This window comes from Acipenser ruthenus, chromosome 53 (genome assembly GCF_902713425.1).
Source record: "Acipenser ruthenus chromosome 53, fAciRut3.2 maternal haplotype, whole genome shotgun sequence".
Classification (NCBI taxonomy): domain Eukaryota; kingdom Metazoa; phylum Chordata; class Actinopteri; order Acipenseriformes; family Acipenseridae; genus Acipenser; species Acipenser ruthenus.
Window position 1 is genome coordinate 502,501 of NC_081241.1, and position 23,073 is coordinate 525,573.

The 23,073-nt window shown below is 40.2% G+C and overlaps 1 protein-coding gene across 2 annotated transcripts in view; it reads right to left on the reverse strand.

Moving 5' to 3' along the window:
• Positions 1-13,097, reverse strand: part of LOC131723101 (tripartite motif-containing protein 16-like) — a 106,245-nt gene extending 93,148 nt beyond the window's left edge. Inside the window, exons 1-6 of one of the 2 annotated variants that reach the window (XM_059016500.1) lie at positions 12,461-13,097; positions 10,126-10,221; positions 9,697-9,930; positions 9,383-9,542; positions 9,031-9,087; positions 4,445-5,363 (exon numbers count right to left, since the gene is read on the reverse strand). In XM_059016500.1, coding sequence (XP_058872483.1) covers positions 4,834-5,363; positions 9,031-9,087; positions 9,383-9,542; positions 9,697-9,930; positions 10,126-10,221; positions 12,461-13,042 — 1,659 coding nt within the window. In that variant the 5' untranslated portion in view covers positions 13,043-13,097 and the 3' untranslated portion in view covers positions 4,445-4,833. Of the gene's footprint in view, positions 1-4,444; positions 5,364-9,030; positions 9,088-9,382; positions 9,543-9,696; positions 9,931-10,125; positions 10,222-12,460 lie in introns of those variants that run through there. The other variant, XM_059016499.1, reaches the window with a different exon arrangement.
• Positions 13,098-23,073: the final 9,976 nt, after the last annotated feature.

Sequence of the window (23,073 nt, forward strand, 5' to 3'; positions counted from 1 at the left end):
ACCCAGTCAATGTCATGTGAAACGTGTGCCGTTTGGACCCATTTTATTTTTTTCACTGAATTGGAGTTAGAATGCGGACGTTGTAGTCTTTGTTTAAATACAGCCAAAGAATTGCAATTGCTGAAAAAAATAAATAAATAAATAAATAATAATAATAATAATAATAATAATAAAACATGCCAAAGTGTATGTGGTCGTGCTGCTTGGTGATCGCCTCTAAATCCTGCTTTCCAGAAGCAGAAGGACACTTGAGCTGGATGCCTCTGGGCATACCCATGGCCACCAGCCTCCCTTCACTCAGCGCTTTGTAGGAGCTCCTGCCAGAGGTTCCACTCGCGACTCCTAACAGATAACACGGCAGGAAACACGTTTTATTGTAAAACACTTTAAGTTTGCAGACTATTTAATTATTTCAGGACATGTTCAATTTGTTGTATGAATACATTCATTTTTAATACATTTACAGTGTGTGTGTGTGAGTTAATTCAAAACTAAATATAATGTAAAAATGAATAAAATATCTAACTTGTGTATTTTGTGTTGAATGTGCTGCCCTTCTCTCTTTTAGTATTGGCCCTTCATTTCCTAAAAAAATGAAAAAAATAAATACAGCATCTTTATTAAATTCATTTAGTTTGATGTATTATGTGCTTGTAAATATGTTATAAGGGATTCTAAAAATGGGCATGATTGGCTGGCATATATTATAATCAGCTTATTAAAAGTTTACAATTTTCCACCTACATTCTCACAAAGGAAAATATGGTAATATATACATTTATTTTTCAATACTTCAAATGCCATTTGCACAGCTCAACATTAAAAAAGTACTTCCTACAAGTTATACCAGCAAAAAAAATATTGTGTAATTCAACTTAAAGGGGATACCTGGGAGGTTTGGGGAAATAAGTAAATATTACTACTTACAAATCAATTTCCTCATTTGAGTTAAAGGGTTAAAGGACTTTTTTGTGTGTCACATGTTCCCATGTGTTGCAACACCTGCTATAGTAAAGTGTGTGTGTGTTGTGTTCATTATTATTTTTTAAATCTTGACCGTTTTCACTTTTGTCAGTACCTGTGTGGGTCAGTACCTGTGTGTGTGTGTGTGTGTCAGTATCTGTGTGTGATTGTGTGTGTCAGTACCTGTGTGTGTCAGTACCTCTGTGTGTGTGTGTGTGTGTGTCAGTACCTGTGTGTGTGTGTGAGTCAGTACCTGTGTGTGTTTCAATACCTGTGAGTGTGTGTGTCAGTACCTGTGTGGGTCAGTACCTGTGTGTGTGTCAGTATCTGTGTGTGATTGTGTGTGTCAGTACCTGTGTGTGTCAGTACCTGTGTGTGTGTGTGTGTGAGTCAGTACTGTTTTGTGAGTGCCTGTCTGTGTGTGTTTCAGTACGTGTGTCTGTGTGTGGGTCCCCAAGTGTGTAAATGTTTTTCTCAGTGCTGCCCCTGTAGGCTGGTGGTGGTAGTGCAGTGCCTTACACACACTTGTGGTTCACACACTCCCCCTTTGATGTTGATGGCTGAGAGCCTGAGCCAGCTGGGAAACCAGCTCACTGAGGTATTTAAATTGTTTGATTGCAGAATCACCTGCTTCACCTAATTAAAACACAGGTGGTTCTTTTGACGCTGAGTGCGGCCGTACTGAACACGCACATTACAGGGCTTTTTACACTCAGTTTCTCCACTTTATAAATTTGGGCCTGAGTGTTGAACAAACTATGGAAGACTCTCTTCATAGCAAATGTAGTTTAATTATAATATTAAGAATGTAAAATTCTATGATGGAAGTATTTGTTTAACTTCTTTTTTTAAGCAATGCAGCATCAATCACGTTGTTTCAGAAACAATCATGCCAGCAATAAAATAAGTGAGACTAATTAATGCTGCATCTTTCACTTAGTCATATTCATTTAAAGAGGACTGCTTTTTACATTCAAGCTGCATTATTTAATCTATTATTATTATTATTATTATTATCAATTAATAAAAATAGCAAAACAAGAGCACCAATAAAACATGCAATTGGTCTAAGTGTCCATTACTAATTAGCTATAATATCCCCTTTTCTTACCTACAGTAGCTCTATTGTGGTTCTGTTATCTATTTATGTTGCAGAAACACACAGAGCAGTGTGTGAGCATCGTTCTGTACTCTGCAAGTGGGGACTTGTGTCGTTCTGTACTATCTAAATGGGGACTATAATGTGGGGGTATTTATATAAAGAATTATGAACCTGGTGACGTTTTATATTGGTTGAAAATTAAAAGCACAGTTTGCATCCTAATCACTATAACTATTTTATACCAGTTACCTCCAATGTACTGGCATAGTGTACTTATATTACAGAAACACACACAGCCGTGTGTGAGCGTCGTTCCACACTATCCAAGTGGGGACTCCAAACTATCTCAGGATTAATAATTATTAATCTACCTATCAATTTTCATTCAGATCCGTTATTGACAACTCTACATTATAACTCTTTGCTCTAGATTACTGTACGCTTGTAAATGATTATGAGATTTAAAGAATTGTAAAAGTTAATTTGTGAATTTAAAAAAAAAGTTATATTGAAAAAACAGTTTCAATACTGTTTCAGTTAAACTAATTATAACCATAAGATTATTTCGATATAATTTATATATAATTATATATATATATATGAGAACATAAGAAAGTTTCCAAACGAGAGGAGGCCCCATTCAGCCCATCTTGCTTGTTTGGTTGTTAGTAGCTTATTGATCCCAGAATCTCATCAAGCAGCTTCTTGAAGGATCCCAGGGTGTTAGCTTCAACAACATTACTGGGGAGTTGGTTCCAGACCCTCACAATTCTCTGTGTAAAAAAGTGCCTCCTATTTTCTGTTCTGAATGCCCCTTTATCTAATCTCCATTTGCGACCCCTGGTCCTTGTTTCTTTACTGCACAATACTGTTATTTTGGTACTGCGTCAGTGACTTGGAGAAAAAGAACGTCTTATTTAGTTTTTCAGGGCAAATCGGGTAACCCTAACGACATGAACAGTGCGAGAAACTCAAGCTTGAATATAAATTTGGTCAGACACCAAAATCCAAGCAGAACAACTGGACAAAACATACAAAAAGATCATCTTTCTTTTTCCTATTAAATGCTGTTGTAACTGTTAGTATTAACCTGTATATTTAAAGTTCAAAATGAATCATTCAAAATGAAACATAATCTTAATTGATACAAAATTGTTTAAAATACAATGCTCCCATGGCACTCAATTAACAACACAGACGTTTCCAAAAACGAACCCAGCATTTGAGTAACTGTGATAACAAGAAGCGCTCGGGATGATTTCAAACAGCATGAAAAGATAAGGGGCCGGTCTAAAGAAAGAGAAAGAAAAATGACATTTGAAGCGCTGTACTCTTTAACAACGGACTTGTTTCAATTGTGTTGCAGAGGAGAAACCCAGCTAACTGAGGAACGAGTGATTCAGTAGAGAGAGGCATGGACCCGACTCCAAGGAGAAGAAGAAGGAGTAAAGAGAATGACCCTCCTGATATGTCACAAGAGCCTGCCAGGTACTGAAAGTCTTTTCTTATTAGTTCACGGTGCGGCGGCATGCTGAATAATACCTTTACTAAGAAGCTGTTCAGGAATCCAAATCACTGAGCTGAGTCTCAAGCCCAGGGTTAGAGTCCAGACCTCTCTGTGCTTCACAATGCTTCCCTATGCTTTACCAGACCTCTCTGTGCTTTACAATGCTTCCCTATGCTTTACCAGACCTCTCTGTGCTTTACAATGCTTCCCTATGCTTTACCAGACCTCTCTGTGCTTTACAATGCTTCCCTATGCTTTACCAGACCTCTCTGTGCTTTACAATGCTTACCTATGCTTTACCAGACCTCTGTGCTTTACAATGCTTACCTATGCTTTACCAGACCTCTCTGTGCTTTACAATTCTTTCCTATGCTTTACCAGACCTCTCTGTGCTTTACAATGCATCCCTGTGCTTTACCAGACCTCTCTGTGCTTTACAATGCTTCCCTATGCTTTACCAGACCTCTCTGTGCTTTACAATGCTTCCCTATGCTTTACCAGACCTCTCTGTGCTTTACAATGCTAACCTATGCTTTACCAGACCTTTCTGTACTTTACAATGCTTCCCTATGCTTTACCAGACCTCTCTGTGCTTTACAATGCTTCCCTATGCTTTACCAGACCTCCCTGTGCTTTACAATGCTTCCCTATGCTTTACCACACCTCTCTGTGCTTTACAATGCTTCCCTGTGCTTTACCAGACCTCTCTGTGCTTTACAATGCTTCCCTATGCTTTACCAGACCTCCCTGTGCTTTACAATGCTTCCCTATGCTTTACCAGACCTCTTTCTCTCTCATTCCCCTCTTTCTTTCTCATTCTCATTTGAAAAACCATTTTAATGAGTATTAAGAAATAAGAAAAAGTCAGTCTATCACGTTAATTTTTTTTATTAAATCACATTACTAAAATCTGAAATATTAAACATTTTATGGGAATCAAAAAACAAAAACACACACACAATAAAGCAAAATTAAGTTCACTTTTTTAAAAACTGTTACAGCACTGACTATTGGATGCCATTTTCTAAAATATATATAAAACATAACAATTCTTAAAAAATAAATTAAATACAGTTACTTCCTATGAAATCCATTTGTTGCTAAAAACAAATAATTCACCTCGTTTCGCTCTGCAGGTGGCGCCGTTTTACCCCCTAACTTTCATCCAAAGTTGTGTCAGATTGAACATTCCCTTCACCCGAGGAGTGGAGAGGACAGACAGGGAGTTCAATACAAAGGGTTTCTTACAACACAAAACAGTCTAGTTCAGCTGGCAGATTGTTACAGAGGAATCATAACGAAGCCCAAACCCAGGATAGAGCGGCTCAGTGAATGTGGTTTGGAATCTGTGCAGGAGGGTCATTGTGTCAGAGACGCCATAAAAGGACAGCGTGCCGGCATTAAAGTCCAGATACACTCCTATTCTGGGGTAGTGGGGGGCAGTTATTGCAGTTTCATTGTTATTGTGCCAGGCAGTGTAACTGGAACCAGAGCAGTCCAAACTCCAGGACTTGTCATTGTATCCAAGGCCACAGGAATCATCCTCTCCTTTCCTGCTGATTCCTTTATATGTGACTCCTATAGAAGCCCATCCCCCACTCCACTCAATCTCCCAGTAACAGCGAGTCCCAGACAAACCCTCTCTGCAAAGCACTTGGGGAGAGCGATCAAATCTCTCAGAGTGATCAGGATATCGCTGGGTCTCTCTCCTCCGTGTCACCTTTCTGTTCCCTTCAGACAGACAGAGCTCTCTATAAGCTGTGTTGGGGTCCAGTGTGAGCTGACAGGAATCTGATTGAAGAGAAGAGGACGGGTAGAGGAGAGACGGTTAGAAAAGTCAAATCACTGAGAAAATCAACAGTCATTGTCTGCTGCATCCTCACATCCTGTTTATGGAAGGTGTGTGTGTTGTTTTAATTATTTTTTTTAATACATTTTTACCACTTTTTTAAACTTTTAAATTGCATTTTCTGCCTCAAGATGGCTTCCCGCAGACCGGCATGGACCTCTCAGAACTACATTTCCCATCATCCTCCTGCTCACTGGTAATTCCATCTCAATTACATATGTGAGCAGGAGGATGATGGAAAATGTAGTTCTGAGAGGCCCATGCAGTTACATGTGAAGCTATCTATAAGTATAAAAAAGTGGTCAAAATGTAAAAAAAATAAAAATAATTAAAACAATACACACACCTCACGTAAACAGTTGTAGCAACACATGGGAGCATGTAACACAATAAAATACAAAGGACCTTATGAACCCTTTAAACCCTCTTGCTGTTTGATTGTTTTGTTCATTATAATTCCTCGATCTTATCAAACTTCTTCAATTGGAACCAATCAAATGCAGCTCTGCATACAATTACAGTTCACTTAATGTTCCTACAGGGTATGTGTTGCCATTTTACCCACTCAGACCCCTTGCTTACTAAATATCTTCAATAGAATATCATCCACTCTTCAAATATCTGTCTAATATTTTAATGAGCAATCCATCCCACAAGTGCAGTGATACTGCAATATACATTTACTACCAGCACAGGATGACTGGGAGGGATAGCTGTTCATTTTACCCCACAACTGGTTTCACATGCATTGTACATGTATTAAAAGATGGGATGATTATCTATTCAGGGATACCAAGATATTTAGGGAGAGAAAGGTCTGAGTGGAAAAACAGGCAACAAATGCCCCTCCCCCAGTCATTCTGCATGTATTCATCTGAACCAATACTTGTTGGAGAGGAGTGTAGATTAATGGCTTCACAATTACTAATAAATAATAATAATTGCTGCCCTCAAGCTCCACCCCTCCCTGTTCTGTAGTGTTAGCTCTTCTCTCAATGGAGTGACACATCTTTCAATCAAATGTTTCAGTGAAAACAGACTTACATTTTAAAAACTCAGCTCTGTTCCTTGGCTCTGGAGCCTGCAGACTGTAAACTGCAACTTCATTCACTGGGCAGAAAAAAAGAGAGAGAAATAGAATTGAAACATACAACAGTCATTGTCTGCGCCGTCCTCAAATCAGTCCCTCCTCCCTGCTCCCACCTGCATCCTCCCTGCTCCCTAGTCCCTGCTCCCTCCTCCATGCTGCCTGCTCCCTCCACCATCCTCCCTACTCCCTCCTCCCTTCACCCTGCTCCCTCCTCCCTGTTCCCTCCTCCCTACTCTTGGTGTTTTGGGGCGATCAGCTAATAATACAACCGTTTCCACCCTTTCTGCGTTTTCATTGGTCAGATTACATGTCAGTCACACAGCCTGACGAACCTGCTGAATGTGAGCTGAAGCAATCGTAAAACGTCATCACTGAGAGCCGCAGTGGAACGTTATTATAGTTTAAAAAATAATGTTTACACACACACACACACACAACTAATAGAAATAATAATATGTTTTTATATTTCTGAAAAATAAAACATAATAATAATAATAATAATAATAATAATAATAATAATAATAATAATAATAATAATAATAATAATAGGTGTTACACTTATGGAGCGCCGTTTCAAACCCAGAGATACCAAAGCGCTGGGATGTGAATCTGCCCTCACAGCAACGAACATATATAGACATGTTTTATTTTTAATATCTCTTTATACATTATTCAGCTTCGTGTGATTCTTATTCTTTAGCAGCGTACTGTAAGGTGTCTGTACGCGTATGTTATTAATGTAGTTATAACGTTATATTAAACAGCAGCACATCCCACAATCCTCTCGGGAGCGCTTGATAAAGAAACCCGTCCAGCCCTCCCTGATCAATCCAAGAGAAACCCGCGTTTCCAACATCGGAACCACCTCGGCAACAGCCGCTCCGCATCCCATCTGAGGACAGAGCTGCATTTCCATGAGGGAGTCACCGCGAACATGGAGAAACCGGACACCCGAAAAATCACCCGGACCCGCACCAACGGGCTTTGAAATACACTCTGATTCGGACTGAAGGGAATCCACTTCACACAAAAAGGGTTCACAGAAATGTGAGCAAACACAACGACCCTCAGAACAAACCCGTGAACACAGAAATGGAAAAATAGAAATGTGAAAGCGCGTCATTTTAACACGCTCCCTAACAATTGCCACGGAAACCCTGACGACAGAAAAACAAAACAAAAACAAAACAGGAATGTCACTCTGCAGAGAAGAAGAATTCAGCTCCACAACACCCGAAAAACTCCAGGAAACGTCAGCTTATTATCAGAAGAGTGTCTTTTTTAAAATGTATTTTTATTTATTTATTTTTTAAAGGGGTTGATACCCATTTCGTGCTTGAAAGGGAACGTGCTGTTTTTAAGTTACAAGTTCAAAGTGTTCTCTTTGGTTGCAGTCGCGTATCACTCCTAGTACAGACCACAGCAATCGCGGTTTTCTCTGTACTGTCTCACACAATGCAAACCTTATTTTAAACTGTGTTCACGTTATCAAAGTGGTTGCTATTTTAAATACAATTCTTTATGGAGTTCACTCTCTGTTTAAAAACTCACTGACATAAACTAAGCAGAGTAAGGGAAAAAAATGCTCACCTGAGATTATAAAAAATACCACATGGGGCAGCGTGTGGGTGTGTGATAGGCAGGGTGTGTGTGTGTGTGTGTGTGTGTGTGTGTGTGACCTTTTCTCCCCCCCACCCCCCTTCACAAATTCAATTGATGATTATTGAGTCATTAGTGTCTCAACGACAATGCAAAAATGTGTTATTTCTGTGCTCTGTTTTGTTTCACATCGAGGTTTTTCTAAATATAACTTTGCTATATCTTGCATGACACAGTTTTTCTTTTTATATCCCATGTAAAAAAGAAGCTTCTTCTGAATAGCTGAGTTATCTAGTTTACATGACATAAATATAAACGCTGATAAACTTTGATTAGCGTTCCCCCAGTTCACATCAGTCTAGACAAACGCATTTCAATCACGTTTAAAATGGAAAATGAAAGATCGCACCTAATTTAACTCCTGTCACAATTCACACAATTCACATGCTCCCTCATCTCTCCTGCATGCTCCCTGCTGCATCCCCCCTCCTCCTTTTTCCCTGCTCTCTCCTCCCTGCTCTCTCCTCCCTGTGCCCTCCTCCCTCTATGCTCCCTCCTCCCTGCTTCCTCATCCATGCAGCCTTACTGCTCCCTCCTCCCTTCTCCCTCTATGCTCCAGCCTCAATCTTCTTTTCTCCCTCCTCCCTGCTCCCTCCACAGTGCTCCCTCCTCCTTCCTCCATTTTCCCTGCTCCCTGATATCTTCTCCATGTTCTCTCCTCCCTGCCCCCTCCTCCCTGCATGTATTCATCTGAACCAATACTTGTTGGAGAGGAGTGTAGATTAATGGCTTCACAATTACTAATAAATAATAATAATTGCTGCCCTCAAGCTCCACCCCTCCCAGTTCTGTAGTGTTAGCTCTTCTCACAATGGAGTGACACATCTTTCAATCAAATGTTTCAGTGAAAACAGACTTACATTTTAAAAACTCAGCTCTGTTCCTTGGCTCTGGAGCCTGCAGACTGTAAACTGCAACTTCATTCACTGGGCAGAAAAAAAGAGAGAAAAATAGAATTGAAACATGTGGATTAATACACAACACACACAAGACTCCAAACAGCAATCTGAAAAGAAACAAGGCTTATTCACAGCATTTCAGGGTGTAAAAATCCCTCCTCCCTGCTCATTCTTCCCTGCTGCCTCCCTCCTGCAATATTCATATAGTCAACAATCTACAAGAGGTCTTTATTAATGTCTTGCAAGTCCTGTCCCTCCTCAAGCCATGGTCTATTTGAGAAATCTCTACCAAATGAATCTATTTCACACCAACCTGTTGTGGTTATTTTGACTAATTCCCCCTTGCAGAAGTCCTCAATATGGTCTTTAAGTTCAGATACAGCTTTCCTCACAGCCTCAAAAGAGATGTCTGTATTGACAGTAACGCTGGGTAAGTCTCCAGCTTCAGGAGGGGCACAGAGAGACTGGAAATTCTACAACAGGAAAGTGGAGAAAAGGAGTTTTCAGTGAAACAAAATGGGGTCCAAAACATTCCTGGGGGAAAGCAAGGATTCATTCAATTGGAGAGGTCTGTCTGAAACCGTCCCAGTTATGGATTTGAGATTTTCTAACAAGCAGTGATGTTACCTGTAGAAAATGGATGTGATCCTCTGTCTCTGAAAGCTGTTTCAGCTCAGCGTTTCTCCTCCTTAGCTCAGCAATCTCCTGCTCCAGTTTCTTCATGCGTCCTTCAGCCTGATTCACTGCAGCCTTCTCGTTAGCTCCAATCAGCTCAATAACCTCAGTGTGGATCTTCTCAATGGATCGGATCAGCTCAGTAAAGATCTTCTCACTTTCCTTTATTTCTATGCATGCAGATCTCTGAGTGAAAGAACACAGTAGAGGAGACATGGTTAGAATTGATATCAAAAACACATCAGGCATAGACAGTAAACTTCTGTAGATGTGTTCCAGTCCATCTGTTAATAATAATAATAATAATAATAATAATAATAATAATAATAATAATAATAATAATAATAATAATAATAATACCCCCCTCTTGTCAATACCCACTTTCAGTGACTCCACAGCCTGTTTCAGCTCTTCAATTTCTTTGAGTCTCTCCTGGATTCTCAGTTGTATTTCTGTCTGTGTCTTTCCCAGCTGCTTCTGTGTAGAAACACAGTGACACAGTGACATTTCTGACAGGGCATTGAGTGATATCCTGTCACACTCAATACAGACTATTTCAGAATAGGCTGTGTTTTCACACCTCTCCCCCCTTTATATGAAGTTAGATTAACATAAGAACATAAGAAAGTTTACAAACGAGAGGAGGCCCCATTCAGCCCATCTTGCTTGTTTGGTTGTTAGTAGCTTATTGATCCCAGAATCTCATCAAGCAGCTTCTTGAAGGATCCCAGGGTGTCAGCTTCAACAACATTACTGGGGAGTTGGTTCCAGACCCTCACGATTCTCTGTGTAACGATACACACATTATGCACACAGATACCCTAAGGGTCGAATGCACCAGCGTGGATTAACCACTAACCCAGATTAAATCAAGGATTATATTTGAATCATGTTGCACAAAACTTTAAACCAGGATTTATATGTAATCCTTGTTTAAAATTAATCCAAGGTTAAACATTTAAAAGATTAAATATAATGACATTGCACCACTCATTTTAATCCATGTTTAAATGTGATAGCTGAATTAAATTGAAAACTTCCTTGGAGGTGGTTTAAACTTGGACAAAGGCAGCAGTTTCAGACAACATGTGTGTATAGTAGTAAGATACAACACCATCTAGTGCACAGCTGCCAGCAATACAAAAGGACACTTGATCCACAGTAGCTGTCCACTAGATGGTACTGTTTCATACAAGTAACAGTGAATGATGGCTGATCTAGCATGTGTTACATGTTTGTTTTGTGAAGCACCTGGGAAACTGAAGCAGCTTTCTCTTTAATGGATATTTAGGGCTTCTGATTTCCTGTTTTTAATCGATAAACACAGATAAAACAGCCCTGATACAAAACAATGAAATCAGTGTAAAAAATGCCTAAATACACAAAATCCCTAGAAGACACATGACCAGAAGGACTTTGCTGTGGAAGAGAGCAAAGGAAAGAGGGGACTAGTAGGGTGAGCAAAAGAAATTGTAGATTTTAACAAACAAAATCCCAAATAGGTTATTAAATTTCGTTTTAAACTAACTTAAACATATCTGTTTTAATCTTGTAAAAATGTGTTTTAACGCACCAAATTAAGCTATTTTTCTCTGCCTGATTTATATTGAATATCATATTAATCTTGTATATTGTATATCATCTTAATATTGTGTATTGTATATCATATTAATCTTGTATATTATTAATATTATTAATTTATATCATAGGAGATGCCCTTATGCAGGGTGAATTACAATTGTTACAAAATATCACTTTATTTTTTACATACAATTCCCCATTTATACAGTAGGGTTTTTACTGGAGCAATCTAGGTAAAGTACCTTGCTCAAGGGTACAGCAGCAGTGTCCCCCACCTGGGACTGAACCCACGACCCTCCGGTCAAGAGTCCAGAGCCCTAACCACTGCTCCATATCATATTAATCTCGTATATTTTATATCATATTAATCTTGTATAGTTTATATCATATTAATCTTGATCTTTTTGCGTTTTTAAATTAGGTGATTGACTTTTCTGGGAATGTCATTTTTAAAAAGTTTAACTAATTAAACTATAATATCTTAAATAATGAAACTGATCTATGATTTTATTAAGTTGCAAGATATATATAAAAAAACACTAGGAATATAAATAATGCTAATTTTACACTACAAATTCCAATGCACCACAAAACAGCTGAACAAATCCGTCTAACCCTGTGAGGCAGGGCTGAGGTCCTGCACGTGTAAATAGTGTGTCTTTATTCAATTGTAAATCAAGTTTTTGATGATCAAGTTTGTGCTAGATATGGCAGGGAATATTCAAATCCAGGATTTTAATCCCACCCAAGTCTAGAGAGGAGGTGTCAGGGTGGCTGTTCCTGGAGCGGGACCTCCTTTCTTGTTTGGTCAGCTTTTATTTTCTCGTTGTTTTCGAGCAGTGTTTTGTTTTGAATGTTTTGTGTTTTTTGTATCATAGAAAACCTCCTGTGTCTCTCCTGTCAATCAGCGATAGCCACACCCATAACAACACCCCTGTTACACCCTGAAATACATTGTAGTACATCATAGTTTAGATAGAGCAATTAAAAAACTAGGGCTCTTCAAATAGCTCTTAATATACAATTAAAATCTGATCTGATGTGAAACTGTACAACCTAGTAAACAGACATGTTAAATATCCCTGGGAATTCTTATCTTCTAGGATAGCTACAAGGAAATGGTTCAAACCCTTACCTCTTTCCCAGTCCTTTCTGCCTCAGCTGAGACTGTGTCATGGTTCTTGTGTTCCTTGTCTGCACACTGCCAGCAAATACACGTCTGATCAGTTCTGCAGAACCCCTCCAAAACCTTCTGGTGTTCAGCACAAAGCTTCTGCTCCAGATCTCCAATTGCATTGATCAGCTTGTGCCTCTTGAAAGCAGCCCCCTCATAGTGTGGCTTGACGTGTGTTTCACAGTAAGAGGCCAGGCATGTCAAACAGGATTTCACAGCTTTGAACTTTCTCCCAGTGCAGAAATCACACGGCACATCTCCAGGTCCAGCATAACTTTGAGCAGGAGGAGGATTGAGTCCTGTCTTCTTTAATTCCTCCACAAGTTCGGCCAGCATGGTGTTTCTGCGCAGAACAGGCCTCGGGGTAAAGGTCTCTCTGCACTGGGGGCAGCTGTAGACACCTGTATGATCAGTCTGATCCCAGCAGTTCTTAATACACCCCATACAGTAACTGTGACCACATGGAATAGCGACTGGGTCCTTCAATAGCTCCAGACACACTGGACAGCTGAACCGATCCTCTGACCATACTTTTGAAGCCATCTTGCTGCAGTGAGACAGAGAGACTGACTATTTCATAAGAAATGAAACTGTGCTGATTTCCTGGAATTGTGTAAAGCTCTAAGAGGCGGGGTTTTGGACTGAGGCCAGGTTTAGACAAGCAGGCTGAGCAGAGACTGCTGAATCAGTGTGAGAGGGGCGGAGAGGAGAGAGTTGTGAGAGGGACTGGAGTTTGAGAATGGCATTGTCACAGTAACCCTTCTATAGCTACAGTATGTATTTGACTGCACTAGACCTTCACTTCTGTGTGGGTCTGAATCCTCAGAAGTTCACCAGGGAAGTGAGTTTGGTGGAGTTTGATCTTCGTGGGCATTAATCCACATCTCAAAGTCCATTAGTCCTCAACCACAAACTTGTCTCTGAACAGCAACTGCTTTCTTCCCTCCAGTTCAGGGCAAACTTGAGGCACAGAGTCTGAACTGCTCTCCCCCTAAGAGAACGTGAAGGGTGGTCCCTCCAGTCCAGGGGAGGCTGTATATTATGAGAACTAGACATGTTCTAGTGTTATCAGACAGGGTGTGTACGTTACTGACATACTCATTTATTACAGTGCTGATTTCATGAGTTAAAACCATTTTATACAGAACAGACACTCTAACAAAGCTTACAATCAAGGGTTTACAATCCATGCTTACTAACTATTCCAGCAAAACATTGCTTCTGAAAAGACTCCTGGAGGCTGATTGTGGGGAAGCGTATGACTGTTGCACGAGCTGCAGTGCACAATGCTTACCCTGTGGACTTCAGTGCCCAGCGCACCACCAATATGCTTCCCCACCTCGTTTCCACACAATCAGCCTGGACAAGAGTTTTCAGAGGCAATTCTTGCTGGAATAGTTAATAAGCATTTAAAATAAAGATCTAAGCAAAAATCACATTGAATCATTCAGCACACACATACTAGGATATTAAAGATCAGAAATGTAATATTAAGAATATATAGATGATATAAACAATACTTTGATCAACCTATTTTCAATTGTATTTATTTAATAAAAAATATTTACATGCAGTTATTGCTGATCAAATTTAAAACCATTACATTGTTTTGATTAAAGTGCAAATTGAAAATCATATCTCTTATATTAAAACTTAAATGCAACCTTATTTAATCATTTTAAATTAGTTTATTTATTTATTTTCATTGTGAAAGTAAAATGACAATCTGACAATCTTTAGCTTGTATTTGAAGACGGTGCTGTTATCTTTTCTGACGCACCAATATATTTAGAAAGCGAGGGAACTGAGTGGGTGAAATGGACAGAAATGCCCCCACTTCAGTTCTCAATTGTTTTTGGAGGGGAGGGGAGTTTTCTTCTTCAACAAGGAGAACAAGTGGAATAACAAGAACAAGCTTGTTTCCATGTTTAGACTGTCCATTTCTCCTGATTTATCACAGTATTAACAATGGGTTTGACTGCTGTGTTAGAGTGTCTAGTTCTGTACAGGAATATAAGAAGGATGGAACTCCAGCCATTGGAATAGTTGTGTCAATACCCTCGATTCACCATGAAGTGTGATCCTGGGCTGGAATCACAATATGTGCTTCTGCTGTTTCTGTTGAGATGATACAGAGACAGGGATGGGTTTCACAAGAAATGAAACTTACCTGTGTTTCTGAATTCCAGGAGTTATATAAAACTCTAAGAGACAGGGTTTGGGACTGAGGCCAGGTTTAGACAAGCAGGCTGAGCAGAGACTGCTGAATCAGTGTGAGAGGGGCGGAGATATACTGAGAGTCCTCGATTTCTCTCCAGTAGAAAGGAAAGATCTCTTCTGACTCACTCCAGGATTTCTCATGCAAACCCATCACGTGTCCTGTATATAGGACTGGGTTCTTGGAAGGAGGTGGGATTGTTTGTGTGGCCAGTGTCCCACCCGCATTCAGAGTCTCTACTGGGAATGGGCATGTCCCATTGGGAGAAAGCTTCAGTCTTGAAGGAGCGCTGTGACAGAGGGTGCCATTCTCAAACTCCTGTCCCACTCTCTCCTCTCCGCCCCTCTCACACTGATTCAGCAGCCTCTGCTCAGCCTGCTTGTCTAAACCTGGCCTCAGTCCAAACCCCGCCTCTTAGAGCTTTATATAACTCCTGGAATTCAGAAACACTGGTAAGTTTCGTTTCTTGTGAAACCCATCCCTGTCTCTGTATCATCTCAACAGAAACAGCAGAAGCACATATTGTGATTCCAGCCCAGGATCACACTTCATGGTGAATCGAGGGTATTGACACAACTATTCCAATGGCTGGAGTTCCATCCTTCTTATATTCCTGTACAGAACTAGACACTCTAACACAGCAGTCAAACCCATTGTTAATACTGTGATAAATCAGGAGAAATGGACAGTCTAAACATGGAAACAAGCTTGTTCTTGTTATTCCACTTGTTCTCCATGTTGAAGAAGAAAACTCCCCTCCCCTCCAAAAACAATTGAGAACTGAAGTGGGGGCATTTCTGTCCATTTTACCCACTCAGATCCGCAGCCAACGAATTCCCAGCTATGTTAATTCATTTTGGGGATACAAATGTGATTTTTTTTTCCCTTGGTAGGTACCCATGATAGATTATATGTAAGGCTAGTGTACAGTGTATTGCACCTTATGGCTAAGGGACAGAAAAGTCTAATCTTAAAGCAATTGGCTCTCCGATCACCAAAAGCAAAGATAACAAAGATAAGTGTAAAAGGATGAAAAAAATATCTGTACTTTGCAAACGGCTTCATTGTTTATTTATTTATGAATTGCAAAGGGCTGCATTTTCTAATTTGTAGTAGCTTCAGTTTTTTTTAATCTGACTCATAAAACAACCAAACTACAAAGCACTATCATTTTATGAGTCAAATGGTAATAATTTAAAACGTTGAATTAATTGTGTCACATAAAAATAAAAATAAAAAACAGTAAAAATCTCAGTAAATTATCAATAGTTGTAAACATCTCAGTTTCTGCTAAACCTTTTTATCCAAACCTCAGTCCAAACCCCGCCTCTTAGAGCTTTATATAACTCCTGGAGTTCAGAAACACTCAAAGGATCAAACTTAATGAGGAATTAAGGTTTTAAATCATAAAGAGATGGTTTTACACAAACAATTGGAATCTGGCTGCATGTGTGATAATGCACATCTGTATCTGAAGAAAAACTCTCCTGTTAAGCCTGTACTATATGTGCTGCCTGAGCTCCGTAAGTCACTTGATAATACACCAGGTCGTCCCATAGTTTCTGCTCTTGGTTCTCTCATTGAACCTCTCTCAAATTACATTGATTAGTATCTCAGACCACTAGTGGAGGAGTTACCCTCATCTCTAAGGGATAGAAGTGTGTTAATAAGCCAACTTTCTAAAATAATTTACAAAATCAGAACATTATCCTTATTTCCCTTGATGTCGTGAGTTTGTACATCAATATCTCACATGCAGATGGCTTAAATGCATTGAGGATCTTTTTAGATAAATGAACCGCTATGCATATTCCTTCCACAGCTTGTTTGCTTGATATGGCACACATTGTTCTCACTAGAAATGATTTTGCACACGAGAACGAGTTTTATTTGCAGCCATGGGTGCTTCTTCTGCCCCTGAATGTGTCTTTTAATGGGATTTTTAGAGCATCACCATGTTTACTCACAACATGTTATATTCACAATATCTTTTTTATCTGGTCTGGTGCAAGTTTTGAATTGAACGCCTGTGTGGATCATCTCAATACAAACCCCTCTTAGAGCTTCATAGAACTCCTGGAAATCAGAAATACAGGGAAGTTCCATTTGCTGTTGTGAAACCGTGAGTCTCTGTCTCACTGCAGGAAGAACCTGTGTCAATATTCACCTGCCATAACACTGTCAATAGAGTGTACACCATGGGACTGATTCACCTGTCATAGCACTGTTGATAGGGTGTACACAATGGGACTGATTCACCTGCTATAACACTGTCAATAGCACAGCATGGGACTGATTCACCTGCCATAGCACTGACAATAGCACAGCATGGGACTGATTCACCTGCTATAGCACTGTCAATAGCACAGCATGGGACTGATTCACCTGCTATAGCACTGTCAATAGCACAGCATGGGACTGATTCACCTGCCATAGCACTGACAATAGCACAGCATGGGACTGATTCACCTGCTATAGCACTGTCAATAGGGTGCACACTATGGGACTGATTCACCTGCTAGGGATCTGGATCACAATTAAATCAGTCATGTGAGGGTCAGCCCTCTTCTCATATCACTGGTACATCAGTAGAAAGACTATTTTCACAGGTCTGCACTGTTCTGTTGGGGTAGGGGTATAGGTGTAGAAGAGGTGGGGAAGAACGATGGGTGAGAGGACACAGAAATAGCTGAACATGCGCTACAGAAATTGTTTCGTAATGATTTCCTGACATGTTTATTAGCAGGTCATTTTGAATGTACTGAAATAGAATTCTGTATTAAACTGGAAACAGTGCTCACTAGTTAAAATACTGATACTTGTGGACAAAGACATTCTACTGAACAGAACAACAAATCTGCACAATCTAATCCTGATTGTATTGTATACAAGGCTGAGATCTAACCCACTATAAACATGTAGTTAAATAATAACATATGCAGTCTAAACATGCCCAATGCTTCCTTGAATCACCCTTAACTTTAAAGTCCTCTCACAGAGGAACATGTTGTAAAGGACAACACGGGTTTAAAGGACAAGTCAGGAAGGATCGAGGGACATTGCGCAGCTGCACTGGAAAAGTATCATATTGATATTATTATAGTCATTGATATTGTATGTATTATTGTGTATGTGTATAAATATGTGTATTATGAAAGCATATATTAAAAATAACATTAAAATGGAGACCTCTATGCTTGGGGTACGCAGACAGCTGATAGCTCTGGAAGGGGGCATGTGATCATCATAAGTCTGGGAGCCCCTGCTCTGGAGTATAGTGATAATGCTGCTTGAATCACTATACCTTTTCTACACTCCACAGTATTAGAAGAACAAATCTGTATCAAACTACAGCATGAATTCAATAACTTTGCCAGCTAATGCAAGTGAAGAGGATCTGGTGGCTGCTGTATGTCTTTTGAGAAGTGAAACCCCAAAGCTGAACCGTCAGTCCATTCCAGATATATCTGCAGGTGCGATGAAGGAAAAGAGCTTCATAGCTTATCATTGCAAAGCCTTTCATCACTCATGAAGAACATGACATGTCCCTGCAGATATACTGAGAGTCCTCGATTTCTCTCCAGTAGAAAGGAAAGATCTCTTCTGACTCACTCCAGGATTTCTCATGCAAACCCATCACGTGTCCTGTATATAGGACTGGGTTCTTGGAAGGAGGTGGGATTGTTTGTGTGACCAGTGTCCTGCCCGCATTCAGAGTCTCTACTGGGAATGGGCCTGTCCCATTGGAGAAAGCTTCAGTCTTGAAGGAGCGCTGTGACAGAGGGTGCAACTCTCAAACTCCTGTCCCACTCTCTCCTCTCCTCCCCTCTTACACTGATTCAGCAGTCTCTGCTCAGCCTGCTTGTCTAAACCTGGCCTCAGTCCCAAACCCCACCTCTTAGAGCTTTATATAACTCCTGGAATTCAGAAACACAGGGAAGTTTCATTTCTTGTGAAACCCATCCCTGTCTCTGTATCATTTCAACAGAAACAGCAGAAGCACATATTGTGATTCCAAACCGGGATCACACTTCATGAGGAATGGAGGTTTTAAATCAGAAAGAGATGGTTTCACACAATCTGCATTGGAATCTGGCTGCATGTCTCATAATGCACATCTGTATCTGAAGAGTAACTCTCCTGTTAAGCCTGTACTATATGTGCTGCCTGAGCTCCATAAATCACTTGATAATCCACCAGATTGTCCCATAGTTTCTGCTCTTGGTTCTCTCATTGAACCTCTCTCAAATTACATTGATTAGTAGCTCAGACCACTAGTGGAGGAGTTACCCTCATCTCTAAGGGATAGAAGTGTGTTAATAAGCCAACTTTCTAAAATAAGTTACAAAATCAGAACATTATCCTTATTTCCCTTGATGTTATGAGTTTGTACATCAATATCCCACATGCAGATGGCTTAAATGCATTGAGGATCTTTTTAGATAAATGAACCGCTATGCATATTCCTTCCACAGCTTGTTTGCTTGATATGGCACACATTGTTCTCACTAGAAATGATTTTGCACACGAGAACAAGTTTTATTTGCAGGTACAGGGCACAGCCATGGGTGCTTCTTCTGCCCCTGAATGTGTCAGTCTTTTAATGGGATTTTTAGAGCATCACCATGTTTACTCACAACACTTTATATTCACTATATCTTTTCTATCTGGACTGGTGCAAGTTTTGAATTGAACGCCTGTGTGGATCATCTCAATACAAACCCCTCTTAGAGCTTCATAGAACTCCTGGAAATCAGAAACACAGGGAAGTTCCATTTGCTGTTGTGAAAGCATGGATCTCTGTCTCACTGCAGGAAGAACCTGTGTCAATATTCACCTGCCATAGCACTGTCAATAGAGTGTACACCATGGGACTGATTCACCTGCCATAGCACTGTCAATAGGGTGTACACCATGGGACTGATTCACCTGATATAACACTGTCAATAGCACAGCATGGGACTGATTCACCTGCCATAGCACTGTCAATAGAGTGTACACCATGGGACTGATTCACCTGCTATAACACTGTCAATAGGGTGTACACCATGGGACTGATTCACCTGCCATAGCACTGTCAATAGGGTGTACACCATGTGACTGATTCACCTGCTATAACACTGTCAATAGGGTGTACACCATGGGACTGATTCACCTGCTATAACACTGTCAATAGGGTGTACACCATGGGACTGATTCACCTGCCATAGCACTGTCAATAGGGTGTACACCATGTGACTGATTCACCTGCTATAACACTGTCAATAGGGTGTACACCATGGGACTGATTCACCTGATATAACACTGTCAATAGCACAGCATGGGACTGATTCACCTGCCATAGCACTGTCAATAGAGTGTTCACCATGGGACTGATTCACCTGTCATAGCACTGTCAATAGGGTGTACACCATGGGACTGATTCACCTGCTATAACACTGTCAATAGCACAGCATGGGACTGATTCACCTGCTATAGCACTGTCAATAGCACAGCATGGGACTGATTCACCTTCTATAGCACTGTCAATAGCACAGCATGGGACTGATTCACCTGCCATAGCACTGTCAATAGCACAGCATAGGACTGATTCACCTGCTATAGCACTGTCAATAGCACAGCATGGGACTGATTCACCTGCCATAGCACTGTCAATAGCACAGCATGGGACTGATTCACCTGATATAGCACTGTCAATAGCACAGCATGAGACTGATTCACCTGCTATAGCACTGTCAATAGCACAGCATGGGACTGATTCACCTGCCATAGCACTGTGAATATCACAGCATGGGACTGATTCACCTGCTATAGCACTGTCAATAGCACAGCATGGGACTGATTCACCTGCCATAGCACTGTCAATAGCACAGCATAGGACTGATTCACCTGCTATAGCACTGTCAATAGCACAGCATGGGACTGATTCACCTGCCATAGCACTGTCAATAGCACAGCATGGGACTGATTCACCTGATATAGCACTGTCAATAGCACAGCATGAGACTGATTCACCTGCTATAGCACTGTCAATAGCACAGCATGGGACTGATTCACCTGCCATAGCACTGTGAATATCACAGCATGGGACTGATTCACCTGCTATAGCACTGTCAATAGGGTGCACACTATGGGACTGATTCACCTGCCAGGGATCTGGATCACAATTAAATCAGTCATGTGAGGGTCAGCCCTCTTCTCATATCACTGGTACATCAGTAGAAAGACTATTTTCACAGGTGTGCACTGTTCTGTTGGGGTAGGGGTATAGGTGTAGAAGAGGTGGGGAAGAACGATGGGTGAGAGGACACAGAAATAGCTGAACATGCGCTACAGAAATTGTTTAGTAATGATTTCCTGACATGTTTATTAGCAGGTCATTTTGAATGTACTGAAATAGAATTCTGTATTAAACTGGAAACAGTGCTCACTAGTTAAAGTACTGATACTTGTGGACAAAGACATTCTACTGAACAGAACAGCAAATCTGCACAATCTAATCCTGATTGTATTGTATACAATGCTGAGATCTAACCCACTATAAACATTTAGTTAAATAATAACATATGCAGTCTAAACATGCCCAATGCTCCCTTGAATCACCCTTAACTTTAAAGTCCTCTCACAGAGGAACATGTTGTAAAGGACAACACGGGTTTAAAGGACAAGTCAGGAAGGATCGAGGGACATTGCGCAGCTGCACTGGAAAAGTATCATATTGATATTATTATAGTCATTGATATTGTATGTATTATTGTGCATGTGTATAAATATGTGTATTATGAAAGCATATATTAAAAATAACATTAAAATGGAAACCTCTATGCTTGGGGTACGCAGACAGCTGATAGCTCTGGAAGGGGGCATGTGACCATCATAAGTCTGGGAGCCCCTGCTCTGGAGTATAGTGATAGTGCTGCTTGAATCACTATACCTTTTCTACACTCCACAGTATTAGAAGAACAAATCTGTATCAAACTATAGCATGATTTCAATAACTCTGCCAGCTAATGCAAGTGAAGAGGATCTGGTGGCTGCTGTATGTCTTTTGAGAAGTGAAAACCCAAAGCTGAACCGTCAGTCCATTCCAGATATATCTGCAGGTGTGATGAAGGACCAAAGAGCTTCACAGCTTATCATTGCAAAGCCTTTCATCACTCATGAAGAACACATGACATGTCCCTGCAGATATACTGAGAGTCCTCGATTTCTCTCCAGTAGAAAGGAAAGATCTCTTCTGACTCACTCCAGGATTTCTCATGCAAACCCATCACGTGTCCTGTATATAGGACTGGGTTCTTGGAAGGAGGTGGGATTGTTTGTGTGGACAGTGTCCCGCCCGCATTCACAGTCTCTACTGGGAATGGGACTGTCCCATTGGAGAAAGCTTCAGTCTTGAAGGAGCGCTGTGACAGAGGGTGCCATTCTCAAACTCCTGTCCCACTCTCTCCTCTCCACCCCTCTCACACTGATTCAGCAGTCTCTGCTCAGCCTGCTTGTCTAAACCTGTCCTCAGTCCCAAACCCTGCCTCTTAGAGCTTTATATAACTCCTGGAATTCAGAAACACAGGTAAGTTTCGTTTCTTGTGAAACCCATCCCTGTCTCTGTATCATCTCAACAGAAACAGCAGAAGCACATATTGTGATTCCAGCCCAGGATCACACTTCATGGTGAATCGAGGGTATTGACACAACTATTCCAATGGCTGGAGTTCCACCCTTCTTATATTCCTGTACAGAACTAGACACTCTAACACAGCAGTCAAACCCATTGTTAATACTGTGATAAATCAGGAGAAATGGACAGTCTAAACATGGAATCAAGCTTGTTCTTGTTATTCCACTTGTTCTCCTTGTTGAAGAAGAAAACTCCCCTCCCCTCCAAAAACAATTGAGAACTGAAGTGGAGGCATTTCTGTCCATTTTACCCAATCAGATCCCTCGCTTTCTAAATATATTGGTGCATCTGAAAAGATTATAGCACCGTCTTCAAATACAAGCTAAAGATTGTCAGCTTGTCATGTTACTTTCACAATGAAAATAAATAAATAAACTAATTTAAAATGATTAAATAAGGTTGTATTTAAGTTTTAATATAAGAGATATGATTTTTCAATTTGCACTTTAATCAAAACAATGTAATAGTTTTAAATTTGATCAGCAATAAGTGCATGTAAATATTTTTTATTAAATAAATACAATTGAAAATAGGTTGATTAAAGTATTGTTTATATCATCTATATATTCTTAATATTACATTTCTGATCTTTAATATCCTAGTATGTGTTTGCTGAATGATTCAATGTGATTTTTGCTTAGATCTTTATTTGAAATGCTTACTAACTATTCCAGCAAG